The sequence below is a fragment of the Euwallacea similis genome, chromosome 13 (assembly GCF_039881205.1).
Source record: "Euwallacea similis isolate ESF13 chromosome 13, ESF131.1, whole genome shotgun sequence".
Lineage (NCBI taxonomy): Eukaryota > Metazoa > Arthropoda > Insecta > Coleoptera > Curculionidae > Euwallacea > Euwallacea similis.
The window spans coordinates 1355181-1369874 of record NC_089621.1 but is presented as its reverse complement, the minus strand read 5'-3'; the positions used below and the strand labels follow the sequence as shown (position 1 = coordinate 1369874).

General features: G+C 38.1%; 1 protein-coding gene across 1 annotated transcript; it reads left to right on the top strand.

Moving 5' to 3' along the window:
• Positions 1-1896: 1896 nt before the first annotated feature.
• LOC136413167 (odorant receptor 30a-like) lies at positions 1897-4102 on the top strand. Its single transcript, XM_066396565.1, has 8 exons — positions 1897-1902; positions 1955-2311; positions 2357-2563; positions 2618-2835; positions 2890-2989; positions 3693-3797; positions 3854-4009; positions 4061-4102. Exons 1-8 carry the CDS (start codon positions 1897-1899, stop codon positions 4100-4102), a joined length of 1191 nt encoding a protein of 396 aa, XP_066252662.1.
• Positions 4103-14694: the final 10592 nt, after the last annotated feature.

The following is a 14694-nucleotide window of genomic DNA, read 5'->3' as shown; positions in this document are numbered from 1 at the left end:
CCTGATTTATATCTGAAGCGAACGTAGCGATATAGAGGCATCAGTAAAACCTGAAATGCATTTTCCAAATTCTCCCTTTTTACGCGTTCACATCTCAAGATATTGATAATATTAAATTACACTGCAGCAACGGCTGAAGGGCGTGTTAGCATTTCGACATATTCTACATCAAAACTTTGATCTTAATAAACGTCATTTGTTTTTCGGCTCGAGGGAAATCTAGACACACGAAATTCTGGTAGGTATCAGACAATACTGATCGCAAACCACCTCCTTTGTTAAATAATAAATGAGTTTCCTCAATAGTAAAGCTGGCGTTATAACCGAGCACATGCATATTTTATCCCGGAAGTGTTGGTCCTAGGTGTATTGCCACCTATGGCGTAAATTGGAGAACAAATCTCCACAGAATCCTCTGGGAGAAACTGGCGGTGTGGACCATACACAGAGTGGCGAGGGCAAAGTGTATTAGTGTCAGGCCGACAACCACAACTAGTTTATATTCAAGAAGGCCCTGTGCCATACGTTAGAAACGTGTTGCACATAAAATGCATTTCCGTCCTCAAGGTGCGAAATTAGAGATCGTCGCTGAAGTTTTATAGACCGAAGAATTATTTTAAACTCCACAAGACATTATAAATCAGTCCCCAAAGAATTACCTTTGCATTTATATGCCCTTTTTAAATGGAAGCGCATTAATCTTCCTTTCTGAGATTTCTATTGTAAGCAACCTACTGCAGCTGCAAATCAAAATTGAAGCCTTTCTGCCAGTTTATCCAGTTTCGTTTCGCATCTAAGCCTCAACTCGACAAAGTATCCAGCTTAAAAGACATCCCCGATTTTTCTCCAGAATTCCCATTTTACCACGGTTAAATTCGGCGAATCATTATAGGAGAATCAATCTTTCTTAATGGTGGAAACATCTTTTTCCACCAGAAATTGCATAAAAGTCGCCTGGGAATCGAGAGATTTTAAAGAGCCCCGCCTAGATTAAGGACTAGGAAAATGTACAATATGTGCACGAAACTTGTGTGTGTGTGTGTGTTGTGTGATTTATGGGGACGTGAGATATTGAGGAAATGTGGAATTTTCTGGCTGCAAGATAAAGAAAAAGGAAAATGTCCTGAAGAGGCTATTCACCATTATATCAAGAATTATGTCAGAAATTCTCGACATAATGGTGATGTTGACTCTATGTGTATGTCGATATCAAAATCGTGATGAAAAACGATCTTTCCAAGTTGTTTACCCTATTTTTACACCACTGGCATAAAAACAACGTCCCGTCTATATCTACCCTTCGTGTTTGCCGAGCATACATCTTGCCCGTTATAAATCTAAATATGAATAGAAAGTATTTTCGAAACAATTTCCTATACCAGGCTAGATCCTGCCACATAAATATTTACAAGGGTTTCTGCAGGGATTGTTTGGATTGTCAGCTGTTCTGCCGGATTATCCTAACACGGACGGGAATGCAAAATTGCCGCTGATATCCGCTTTTTGCTTCAAAGATATGAATGCAGCTGCTTTTTGAGGCCGCTTTTTAGCTCGCAGAAGCAGCGAAACTTGCTGAAACCCAGTCTACTTGCCGAAACATGCCATCAAGGATTAGATTATCGACATTTTGCTGCATAGGGACGTTTTGTTGACGTGCCTCAAATTGATTTCGATAAGTTATTCAAATGTAATAATAGAGGAATATCGGTGAATATGCTTAGGTTTGATAATTGCCTTTGTTTGCGAAGGAACGAGGCCAATTTGAACAGTATTTTGATTCACAGTGTCAGCGATTTTCACCCCGATTGCAAGCGGACACAGATTTTCAGCAAACAAAGGGAACTTTAAAAACATTATCAGCCATTTTCCAGTTATCAGCATCAGAATTTTAGCAATATGTCAGTAAGTATTAAACAAAAAAATATATATATGGATCTAATCTTGCTGATTCCAGATTTTACCATCCTCCAATTTCCTCAAAATCCCCATTCGGCTCTGCTCTCTCATCGGCATTTTCCCCAGCGTGCTCCTGTCCACGAATAACGAATTTCTTCAATTTTCTTACAACATCTACAGACAAATTTGCTTCTGGTTGTTCATCTCCTTCCTCTGCTCCAGCTATGTGCAGCTAGTGATCATCCTTTGCAGTCGCGAGTTAGACTTAGAGGAGCTATACAAAAACCTCATCATTACCCCCATTTTCACCATCACTGTTGTCCGGCAAAGACTCATGCAAACTCCTACATTTATCAAGCTTCTTAGGTATGTGTTGAAGAGTGAGAAAGAACTGCAGAGTACGCAAGATGAAGAGGTAGTGGTAGAAGCTCTTTGCTTCTTTTATAAGGTAGAGTTGTAGGTTGTTGAGATCGTGCGAAGTAGCTGTAGAATGGTAGTTCGCAATATTTTTATTTACCTGGTAATGATGGTGACTACAGAAATATCCTACACCATCCGCCCTTTACTGGAGCCAGCCCTCGAGGTCCGAAGGGGAAATATCACAGTGTCATTACGCCCGATGCCTTTATCTGCCTGGTTTCCTTTCAATAAAGACGACCATTTTGTGGTAGTATTCTTATAAATAAAATATATGTATGTCTATTGAGAATCTCCATTTTAGGGAGCGTACGTGTTCAATTCAATATACGTAATTTTCTGCTCTACCTACGAAACATTTGGAGAAATTCTGCTCACTAGCATTTTAGTGTATCCCACCATACAACTGAAGATCCTGCAGCACAGTCTGAAGAACTTTGATCGTAATCTGAAGGAATCTCGGTTTAGTACAGCCGCATTTGCTATGAAGAAGTGCATACACCTCCACAGAGCGATTAATGAGTATTTACCTAAAAATATTCTGACAAATTTGAATTAATTCCTCATCCGTTGTAGCTACATAACAGACTGCAACAACATAATAGCCACGTGCATGTTCTTTGATTTTTTCCAGAGCTCCGTGCACATGGCTTGTATGCTAAATGAAATGTTACAGGTATTTTCACATTGGCTTGCGATTCCGTTGTTCCCCGAACAAATAACTTTGTTATCAACTGCAAAATTGTCATTAAACATATAAATTTCCATATTCTCCCTTCCGCAAACGGACTAAATTAGCGGGTATTTATAAAGCCCGTTGGTTAGACACTGGACTGATAAACAATCCGAATTTCCATCATATTGAGTTATCTATTCAAATTGAAATTTTCCAGTCTAATAATTCCGGCACATTACGGCCTTTTGTGCTTAAATTGGAAATTACAGTCTTTAAACATCTGCCGTGTAATTGCAACGCCAGGCAAAATGTGTATATTTAATATACATCAATTTCGCTTTGTGTTCTCACTTTCGTCTCTCGTTCCCCAAAGCAAAGTTGGCTCGTAATAAGTAACTGGAATTTTCCCTGAAACGGTGGTGAAATGTTGGTGGTGGGATTACATTCGTTTTGCGGTTCAGTTTCAGTTGGGATGTAGGTCGAGTATATTTGCGAAAAGTTTTAATGACGAGAATCTTTTTTTAATTACGATTTCTCCAATTTGGATTCATTTGCAAACTTTTCCTGATAACTGAGCGGAATTTTTTATTTTCATAAAGCTGCAAGGTTTAAATTTCAAATCTGACCTATCAGCGCATGGCAGCCTGCTGGCGCTTAGGGCGCAGACGATGCGAACGCTCAGACACTCATGTTCTTTTTTTAGGAAAACGTGGCTATTATTCAGTTCATATCTTTAGTCGCCTATCTAGTCATCATGAATTTTAGACTATGCCTTTACTACTATTACGCAAACGAAGTCATGGTCTTGGTAAGGAAAACCCTCAAATTTCCACAACAGAAATTCATGATTTATTTATATTGCAGAGTCAAGGATTGGCCCTTGCAATACTCCAAAGTGAATGGTACAACCAATCACCTTCAGTGAAATTTATGGTGTTTATGGTTACAATGCGCAGCCAAAAGCCTTTGAAGTATAAATTGGGAATTTTCGGGGATATGTCTTTGAGAACGTATCTTTCGGCGAGTTTCAAATCTTACAAAACATTCCTGTGATGAAGTTGTGAATTTCAGATCTTAAACGCAGCATATTCCTATATTATGCTAATACACTAGATTCTGTATTGCTGATACAGGATCTAAGAGTGCCTCTTGAAAGCTTAAAATTAGAGTAGAGACATTGCAAAGGAATGCAAAAATTGCACACTTGAATAACCTGAGAGCGCACCATTAGTTACAGTAAATAATAATAGTAATAAATGTTTTATCCACCCCTGGCTTTCAATTAAACCCTGTATGAAACATATTTGTAGTAAGAATTCGAAAATTCGAGTGGTTGTATTGATTTTCATAAACTCGATGACATAATGACAAATCGGACCAATCCGCGGTCGAGTTTTGCAAAAACTCTTATATCATGAGCAACTCGCACGCTCTAAAACATCCCGCAGCCAATTAAATTTTCATCTATTTTACGCCAAAATATTGAAGAACTTTATAAATTACTCTCCAAAAAATGGATTAACGAGCGCTTCTTTCGAGTCCAATGAATATTAAAATGTCCGTCCCTTCTCGTCCTTTAACCCACGCTTATAGTGCCCCTTCGCGGTCGCTTGAATACAGGAGTTGGTCCCAAATCAAAAGGTAATATATAATAGGATTTAAGGGAGTGACACAGGACCCAAACATGCTTACAAATATTTTTGCACCTTTATCCTTTCCTCTAGAACTTATGATCGAAAGACTCAAAGGGCGACGTACAAGGGTGTCCTACGACGGCGCCAACTGGTGGCGGGTGTGGGAAGTAAGCCGAAAAGTAAGAGAACAGTTATTCGTCAGTCGCTCGAAACCTACCGAGTGAAGGGAAACTCTCTCCTCTTGGAAAGTTTTCCCCGATTGCGGAAAATATCGGTGACGTGTTCCCAATTTAAGTTTCATCCGAATTAAAGTGCGTTTGTGACTCTAATAAACTCTAATAAATTGTCCATTATAGTGACATATTGACTAATATTGATTATTATAGTGAGTGCCAATTAATAACAAGCAGATAGGAACCCATTTAGGTGCCTCCTACGCACTAGTGACTTGTCTAATGTCTAAGTTAAAAGGTAAGTGCTTGATTTAAATTAAACATTCCCTCTAATCTTGATGAATTGACATTAGCGAAACCCTCATCATATTTTATTCAGGAGCCTTATTAATAAATGCGTCTCATAGCTCGCAAAATTATGTAAATGATTTGGGTGCTTATAGAGGTTTGTTGGCGCTATGAGCCTCCAGATTATCGGGATGTGGGAATCGGGCAGGATTTCAATGCCGGAAGCGTTTATTGTAAGGGAAACGGCAATATTTTGGTATATAGCCGGTGTTGTGAAGGAGACAAGTTTGAGTTATTTGCGGGTAGAAGTTCTTGAAGTTTTGACTTGAGGCTTAGTTTGGAGTTATTAAATGATTTATGTTAGATTGAATCAAATAATAAGATTAAGATCAAAATATGACATGTCGCGCGTCTATAAAGATACTGAAATTTAAAAAAAAACGTGATTTTGACGTTGGATTAGTCCTTCACTGGCGAGTTTTATGCTTAAATTTAGAAATTATTTCATAAAAATCCAGAGGAGATTAAGACAAATATTTCCTCTGAACCTTGCTATTGATTTTTACACGTCGTCCTTGAATATTGAGAGATAAAAATCTTAAAAATAACTCCGAAACTGACCGTTGAGAGTATTAATTTAAGTGTGGTAGTTCAGATTCAGACGTTAGTTCTCGTGGCTTTCATTACCTTTTCGTTGCTTATCCTTTGAGTGCCTTCGCTGCTAATAGCAAATTTTCCTCCTTGTTATTGTCAATTTTAACCGAAGAATACAATAAAGACCATTCTCATTTCCTCAGGGATAATTTTGAGTCCAGGGGGTTTAACAACAAAACCAACAAAAAGAAAAACTTGCACACCCCACAGAGATGATATGTTCCAGTTAGTTTTGATGTTATGTCCCTATAGAATAACATTTTATATACATCCACAAACATTACGTCTAATTTTTCTTCAGAAATGTTCCTAATTTTATTGCTTCAATCGTTTTCGAACGAGTGTACAATAACAACCCTACGTATATTGCTTTAATTGGTAGTCTTCTACTTTCCAAGTCAAGTAGACGGTGCTAATTTCCATATTTACGTAGTATGTCTTGCATTATTTCACATTATGAGAGATTTTTTTTCTTTCCCCGCACGCCTAGACCAATCATTTAAGCATTTCAACCGTTCTGGAACTGATTTAAAGCCAATCGTGCTTTCTCGACATACTAAATTCAGTTAAGAGTACCTATAAAATCTGATAAATGTTTGCCAAAGAATATCATCTTGGCAACCTTACTCTGGAGAGACCAACATTGCTTTATAGCGCAAAGTTCAACAGTCCTTATTACTCTGCAAAACCCTCATAATGATGTTGCTATTTTAACATAATATGCTTCAATCTCGTGTAAATTTGTGCCGTGCAACTTTATTATAATTCGAGGCCTAATAATATATTATTTGGATCGCTTGTTTAAATTTATAGGATAGGATGACAATTGTCCAGTTGGACAATTATCGCTGAAATATCTGACCAAGGCGGACAAGTCTAATTGAATTTGTCCGGACATTTTAGAATTTGACCGTCAACTTCAATAATGACAGCATGAGATGACAAGTAAAACATATTCTGACCCGGAGATTTTACAACGCTGAAACAAAACGGTTTCGACTGATTTGTCGTCGGAAATGTTCCTACTTATGTTGTTTTAATCGCTTTACAACCAGCGCTGAATAGCAATCTCCTACTTATATTGCTTCAATTGTTCGTATAAATTCTCGGTTAAATAGGCGTAGCCAGGATTTCAAAAATTTAATAGTATGTCTTGGATTATTTCATGCCAAGGGAGATTTAAATGGAGACAAGTTACGCCCGAGAGCCATTCAAAATTTAACGCTCCAACGTCGTAAAAATTCTAGCTTTCGTGATAAACCCGATTCGAAAATCATAGTAATTCATCCGAGTCTGCCCGAGATTGAGACTAAAAATGGCCGACTTCGATTGTCGATTTCTGCCTAATACATTATGCAAGGCCATAAAGCAACGAAAATATCGGCCATTTTTGGCTTTCTTCACAACTTTTAGGGTTAATTTAATGGTATCTTTCTTTTAGTAAATTCTTGCAAACATTTATACTATTCATATAAATATTAAATGCAACCGCTGTGACTCTAGAGCATCGATTGACTCCAAATTAAAGGTCCTTTCTGGCCATGATAAATACCTAACATGAAAGTCAACTAGGTATGTGATTTTTCGGTCCTCGGATACCGGGAGCTCCGGCTTTATCCAGGGATCGAGAATTTCGTCTAATCTACTGCTGGAAATTTATCTGCACACTTATACAATTTATACATAATTGCATATATATATTTATACGTAATTATGCATACAATTATATTGTATATTATAGCTATACATATACAATATACAGGGTTTTAGTGAAATAACTTTCGTAAATTTAACCAGTGATTAAGGACATCATTTTGAATAAAAAGTTCCCTACAAGAGAGGTCGTAAATACAGCCATTTCCCCGGAAAAACAAAAAACATTTTGGGAGAATTGGCAACGTCGCGTCATATTTACTTCATTTCCATACTTACCTCAGTAGTCGCACGAAGTGAGTCTCTGTGGGGTGCTTTGGGGCGGTTTTTCTGGGTATGGTAAGTTTCACAGTACATAATTAACAAAATGAACTAATTTCGTGAAATTTAAAAATGATGTGATTCTTATTTTATTATTTCGAAGAGCCATTTACCTTGAAATTATTATCTTTAATTAACACAACATGTTACATTACACATTTTACACCACTCACATCACGCTCAAAAACATAAATTTATTATTGATTTTGCTACATTAAATGTTCGAAACGTTCACCATTTGAGTCCATGCATGCTCCACTCCGGGTACTCCTTGTTGAACTCTCTTGAACGAGGTTTAAAATTTATTCTTCGGCTTCAGAATCAACTTCTCGCCGCCAACCTCGTCCTTTATACGTAGAAATAACGCTACCTGTATCCAGAAGCCTTTGGGAAACTTGCACAAATGTTTGTCGAGCTGGAAGTTTTCTTTCTGGATAACGATTACCGTAGATGCGTCTAACTTCTTCAGAATTTTGTGACGCCTCTCCATAAATCAAAGGCATGTCATGATACTCGCGTACAGAATACATTGTCACGTAGGTGTTCATAATAATTCGGAATAAAATCACTTAAAGCTCACTCAAATTAACTTTGCGGATGATCTGTTGCGAATACTGACAGAAGATACATTCAGCGAGAACGAAATCACACTAAAATATTAAAAGTATGGAAGGACATGCAGTCCGTGACAAATTTGAAAAATAAGGGCGAGCTTTGTCTTGTCCCTTCTCGATGGTCCCTAATGAGCTCCACATGTCCATGGCGCCAGGACTCTTTGCCTAGGATCATATGTCACATCAAATGGGATAAAGTACAGATGACCACAGCGAATGGTTACATTACTCATGTACTATTGAGGTACTAAGTCAACCTGCTTACTGCGCATTCCAAAGCCTTATCGCTTCATCCGCAAAGTGGGCGAGCGACCCTCATAAAGGCCATAAAAAACAATCAAAACAAAAACAAATTCCTCTTCCTCGGTCACGTTCAGTGCGGTGTTGCCGCTTGCGTTTATTTTTATCGCTTGAGTTATTAAGTCAGTTTTCAATTGCTTTTAGCAATGTTATTGTTGAATAATTTTAAGTTTTTTTGCTACACGTCAAACAATCAACACGTGTCAAGTACATTTTTCCACATTTTATTTAAATGTTAAAGCTTATCATGGCTTTTCGGTCGCCAACTTTGACATTTTTTTTTTTGAAAAACTATTAGGTTTGCGGCACCTGTTGTAAGGAACCTTTCTGTTCAAAATGATGTTCTTAATCGTTGGTTAAATTTACGAATGTTATTTCATTAACACCCTGTATATGTAATATTGCCAAAAAAGACTTTAAAAATAGTGAAATTTGCGTAAAAATATTTAGTCAAAGTTGAAAAACTTCTTGCCCTCATCGGCCTATTAGTTCTGCACTCGAGCTTGGAACTAAAAGTGGCCTACTTTGACTGTCTGTCTCTGTCTGTTGCACTATGAAATTCCATAAAGGAAGGAAAGGTCGGCCATTTTTGGTCCTCGGCACAGCTTTTAGTGCTATTTTCATGGTATGCGTCTTGCCTTACGGGATGATTTTTCTTTGAGATCCGTACAAGCAACTTTTAGCAGACATTAACTGTTAATGCTCCTCAATTGCTCGAACAAAAACAGCAACAAACCTACCCAAAAATCCCAAATCGAGTTTACTTTTTTCCCATTGATCCAAATCAGTTAAAGCATTCAAACGTGTTTCCTGCTATTTTCGGATTCCATTTGCGAACTCCTCTAACAATAGCAACAGGCTGAAATTTTTTCATTGCATTTCAAAGGCCACCCATGCAACTTTTATTATCAATCGTCGTGCCGCACAAGGTCCCGCACAACCAGCCGTTATTTACGTTCATTTATTTAAATCACCCCACAAGTATATCGGGACCCTTTGTATTGGGCGATTGAGCGGAATCAGGCATAACGATGTACTAATGTGAAAAATAAACGCCGGGGGTTTAACGTTACACCGGAAGAGAACCTAAAGACCGTTAAAATTGATCGAAAGCTTTGCACCTTTTCTTAATTAGCAGCCAGCTCAAGTAGTTTTAATTGAAATTACCACCCCGAGTTCGACAGGAAGGTCTAGTTGTTTAACGTTCAGCAAGCCTGCGATGAAGTTAAACCTATCGGCTTTGAAAAGGGTACATCAAACGAAATATAATATCGGATTTGCCTTTAGTTAACTAGCCCTAAGCACTGGAAATTCTATAACAGCGGTATATTATAATTAGAAAAGGCCTAAATTCTTATCGACCCACATAAATCTGCGGAGTGGCTAACCCTGAGTATATACCAGGGGGTTAGCGGGCACTTAGTGTCGTAGCTAGCATGCGATAGCTAGTGTAAGCAGCAAAGAGAATAAATTAGGCGAAGGACTACGGAAATAAGAGTTTAGAGAAAAATAAGTTTATGGTAATTGGTGGTCGCTGGGAAAATTTTCTTTCGCGTGCTGGAATTCCCGTTCAAACAGGAATTTTATAACCGAATAAATTCTTCCAGACGATATTATTAGAGGAATAAAAATGTCAAACTTTATTGCGTGGTCAGATAACTTCCGGAACTGTAATAAAGCGCCGGAAAAACGTTTATAAATGTCCTGTGGCGTGGAGCAGGGCCGGGCATTTTAATATACGTCACCTGTAAGGTATCACTCACCGAAATTGGATCTTGCCGGTATTGCTCCTAACTATTCCACAACGGAAACATAAAAGTAGTGTTGTGTAATATGGAAATTTTCCCAAATAACTTCCGGATGCATTCGCCGCCTGCGAACGTTTAGACATGCAAATAAATTCCGCTGCAGGTATACGGTTTATATACACAATAATAACGGTAGATATCAACTCCCTTTTAAGCGAATATCGTGTTTTCTTTAAGGATATCTGTGGCAATTCCTGTTACTTCACCTGGATACATTCTTAACTATCTTCCGTTGACATCAACGTGGTTTTTCCTTATAGGCGCCATTTTAGATTTTCACACCCTTCATATCCACCTTTTTTTCCGATTACGATTATGTATCGCGCGTCCAGATTCGGTCTTGCAATTTGGCACAAATATCAAAAATCAAGCTCATAAGTCTAATGGGGATAAATCAGGTGAGCGTGTCGGCTAGCGCACGTCTCCATTGTTTGAAAAGACTCTAGCGGGCCACTTCCTAGCGTTATGTGGCGAAGCACCATCTTACTGAAACCAAAGGGTGTAATATTGCCTGTAAAATTTCCACTTCATTCCCATTCGGTCTGTGAACAACTTGAGTTTCAAACGGCGCAACTTTGCCCCAATTATCCAATTTTGATCTTCAGAGCAGACACCCTGTATGCACAACAATAACGGTAGGTATCAACTCTCTTTTAAGCGAATATCGTGTTTTCTTTGAGGATATCTGCTCCAGTTCCCGTTCCTTCACCTGAATACATTTCTGACTGTAGGGGAAACTGGTTCACTCTTTGCGGCAATTTAATCCGGCAGGAATTCCGTTAACATCTGCCACTTCTTCACATTTCCCTTCTGCAAAGTCTTTCGGCAGCTTTAGTTTCGCCCGAACTCTGAAAGTATTTTGTAGAAACCTTAAAGCAACTAAACTCTAAATTTAATGCTCACTATAAACGGCTTCCCAGGAAAAACCCTAATAGGGTTGCTACACGAAAGAAAGGCAATTTACTTTAAATCGAAGTATGTTGCAGAGAAAGGGATAAAGGGCTTGGGGAATAAATAAGGCCTAAGAAGTGTCCTCTTTATTGTCAGAAATATCCGTTTTATTATTCGTTAGTAGTCGTGGAATTAGCTTACCCCCTGAATTATTAATACCCGGCTAGAATCTACCCTATACATATTTAACAAGCTGGTGGCTGACAAAAAGCATTGTCATGTTGCACTATGAGACCCTGAGGAAAGCTTATTATGTTTCCCATATTTGTGCCACAACACCGTTCTTTAATGTAGAACAAACTCGGCTTTGACGTCGTTTTCTGCAGGACTTAATTAAAATATTTCGTAAAGTTAAATGGAAAAAAGTAGGATTTCTAGAGAGCACTTTTTATGAGCATTTTCGAGACATACATAATCTTGAGCAATAAAACGCTCAACGATTCCATGCGAAATTACCCGGGGCTGAGGGCAATGGTGGCATGGAATGGAGATCACGGTATAGAGCCATATAAACTATTACTGTCACGTATATGTATGTGCATCCTTATTCATATAAATATTGTAGTGGCCGAGACGTCGTAAAGCGTCGATCCTAAGGGGTATTACTTTTGTCGTTTTATTAGGGTTACTAAATTTTTACTGCCCTTTCCCAGGCGGCTTTTGTTATCTTCAATCTGGACCGAGGAACGTTTCGTGTCTGGGCCCACCCAAATTAACTTTTTAAGGATTCTCGTAGACTTGCCATGAAATTCTTCCCTGAGAAACACTTTCGAATAACCTTTTTTTGTGAATTGAATTCTGAAATAATCCAGAGATCCTCGTCATTATTGTCAAATCCTGATTACACGCTCTATGACACTCATTAATGGGCAGCAGCTCAGTTCACTGGAGCCCGCATTACGTTCATTAAATTATAATTAAATTTATGTAATGGGGGATTTATAATTCATGTATAATTATTAGGTTAGCATGCAAAACTGAGGTGGCACTAATAATAACATATGCACCCTAATGGCGTTCAATCTATTCAAACGCATAATTCCTATTGATTTGTACCTGCACAAATTATTTAGGGAAATATGTTGTTTCGTCGAGATCTTCAATTCTGTTATTTAGCAAATTAATGTAGCTTATACGCGGCTAAATTGTTTATTTATATTTAATAATATTTGCTCGTTTTTCATCCCCTTGATGCGACTTTTGCCGGCCCTTGTCTATCTTAACTCATAATTTGAAGAGGACATAAGTCATATAAATCACCTCAATTCCTTAGTTATTTATTAGGAGGCCGAAAATTTATGACGCAGAAAACTTTGAGGGCGGACATGAGGGCTAAAGGAAATTGACAAATTAGGGATTGACTCGAGAGATTATTAGGAATTACAGGGTAGAAATAAATAATTCTGTCGATATTACTTCAAGCGGTTTATGAAACGGACGTTTAGCGAATCTGCTTATATTGCTTCGAATTGTAAATTGATCGCTTAAAATGTAAAAAAATTCATGGTGGAATAGCTCCTCTGAGGAAACATCGCATGACAGTCCATAGGCTTCTAAAAACGACAGAACGGTCGAAAAGACCGGAGCAGTGGGAGTTGATCTCGGCTTTGCACACAATGCAAGGTCATAGCTGCCTAGTAACTTTGGGGGCAAACATGAGGTTTCAAAAAAATTGGTAAATTATAATTTAACTCGAAATATGGCAAAATATTCCTACCGATATTGCTTGAATCGCTTTATGAAACGGACGTTTAGCGACCCTACTTATATTGCTTCCATCGCTTGAAATGCAAAAAAACTCACGGCTGAATAGTTCATCTGGGGCAACGTTGCGTGACACTCCGCAAACGTCTGAGAAAGGCAACACAGTTAAAAAGTCCGGAGAAATGGGAGTTGGATGGAAGGCCATAGTTACCTAGTGACTTCGAGGGCGAATATGAGGGTTCAAGGAAATTGGCCAATTAGGGTTTGACTCGGGATATAGAACAATACTCCTACCGATATTGCTTCAATCGTTTTATGAAAGGAACGTTTACCTTACCCAACCCTACTAATATTGCTTCGTTCGAAATCGATAGAAATTCTTGCTGACCGCGATGCAGAGTGATAGGTCGAATTGATCGACATGTTTTACATAACTTTTGGGAAAATCTATCAAAAAATTAGCTAATTACGGTCCTGTACGAATTTATAAGTGATGATTTTTTCCTGATCCCATAGAAATTCTTGTCGATCGATAAGAAGGACGGTAGCTGAGAGTGTTCGATATGTTTGGCATAATTTTTAGGAAACTCTATAAGCCATTGAGCTAAGTTCGAGCGTTTTAAAATGAGGAGTATCTGCTGACCTCTTAAAAATTCTTACTCAACTATATAAAGAGTAGTAGCTCGGAGTATTCTACATACTCCATTTAGATATTCTTTACGATGCTGTAAAACTATCAGAATGAAGAGTTTTTACTGAACTCTTAGGAATTTTTGTTGACTGGTACGTTGGATGATAGCTGCATAATTTGTGAAAATCGATCAGCAAATAAGCTAATTACGGCCCAGAAATGCCTTGAAAATAAGGTTTTTTGCTGATCCCTCAGGAATTTATAAGTGTTTTATTTATGATTGCCATGAAAATTACATACTTTCACGCCCTTTAGAATGAAGACAAGCAATTTATGCATAAGACAAACTTAGATGAATCGCTCTATTCTTTGATCTGGTAGCACGCTCATTTAGACCAACGTTTCTGGGGCGTCCTGTATTACTAGCTGGACATTAACAGATGGATATACAGATTTCTTGATAAAATGGCGAACGAAATTTTTACTAGCTATTTTTTTTACTCTGTAGTTCTTATTTGTTTCCTTGTTCCCGGAACACCTTATATAAGTATTCGACAAATCGAATGTTTGTAAACTCCTAGCCTTCATGAGTCTGTCAATAAGTTTAGTTTTCAAATTAAATTGGCTCTCAAGGTTGCGACTGAAAATGGCCACCTGTCTGTCTAGATTTAACGCATCGTGGAATGCCCAAATAAACCGATAATGTCGGCCATTTTTGTCCTCCCCTCAATGCTACGTCTTTTGATGGCCCCCCTTCTGAGCTCCCGAAACGCATAAACCCGAACAGAGAGCTCCGAAATAACATTTATCGCCGCGATGTTGTTCCAAATGTCTTCAATATTCCCAACTGATAAGACGTCAAGTTTAAAATGCATTTGCAATTTCATCCCGAATGAAAAATTCGAGAAGCCACACGATGGAAATTTCCAGTCGCTCGTGGATTAAAAATTATTGCCGAGTATTCCAGTGGAGTT

Excerpts from the sequence above, each read along its gene's own strand:
- LOC136413167 (XM_066396565.1), top strand. Across the intron at positions 2,836-2,889 it reads CTCCACAGAGCGATTAATGA|CTACATAACAGACTGCAACA; the intron begins GTATTTACCTAA and ends CATCCGTTGTAG. Across the intron at positions 3,798-3,853 it reads CAAACGAAGTCATGGTCTTG|AGTCAAGGATTGGCCCTTGC; the intron begins GTAAGGAAAACC and ends TTTATATTGCAG.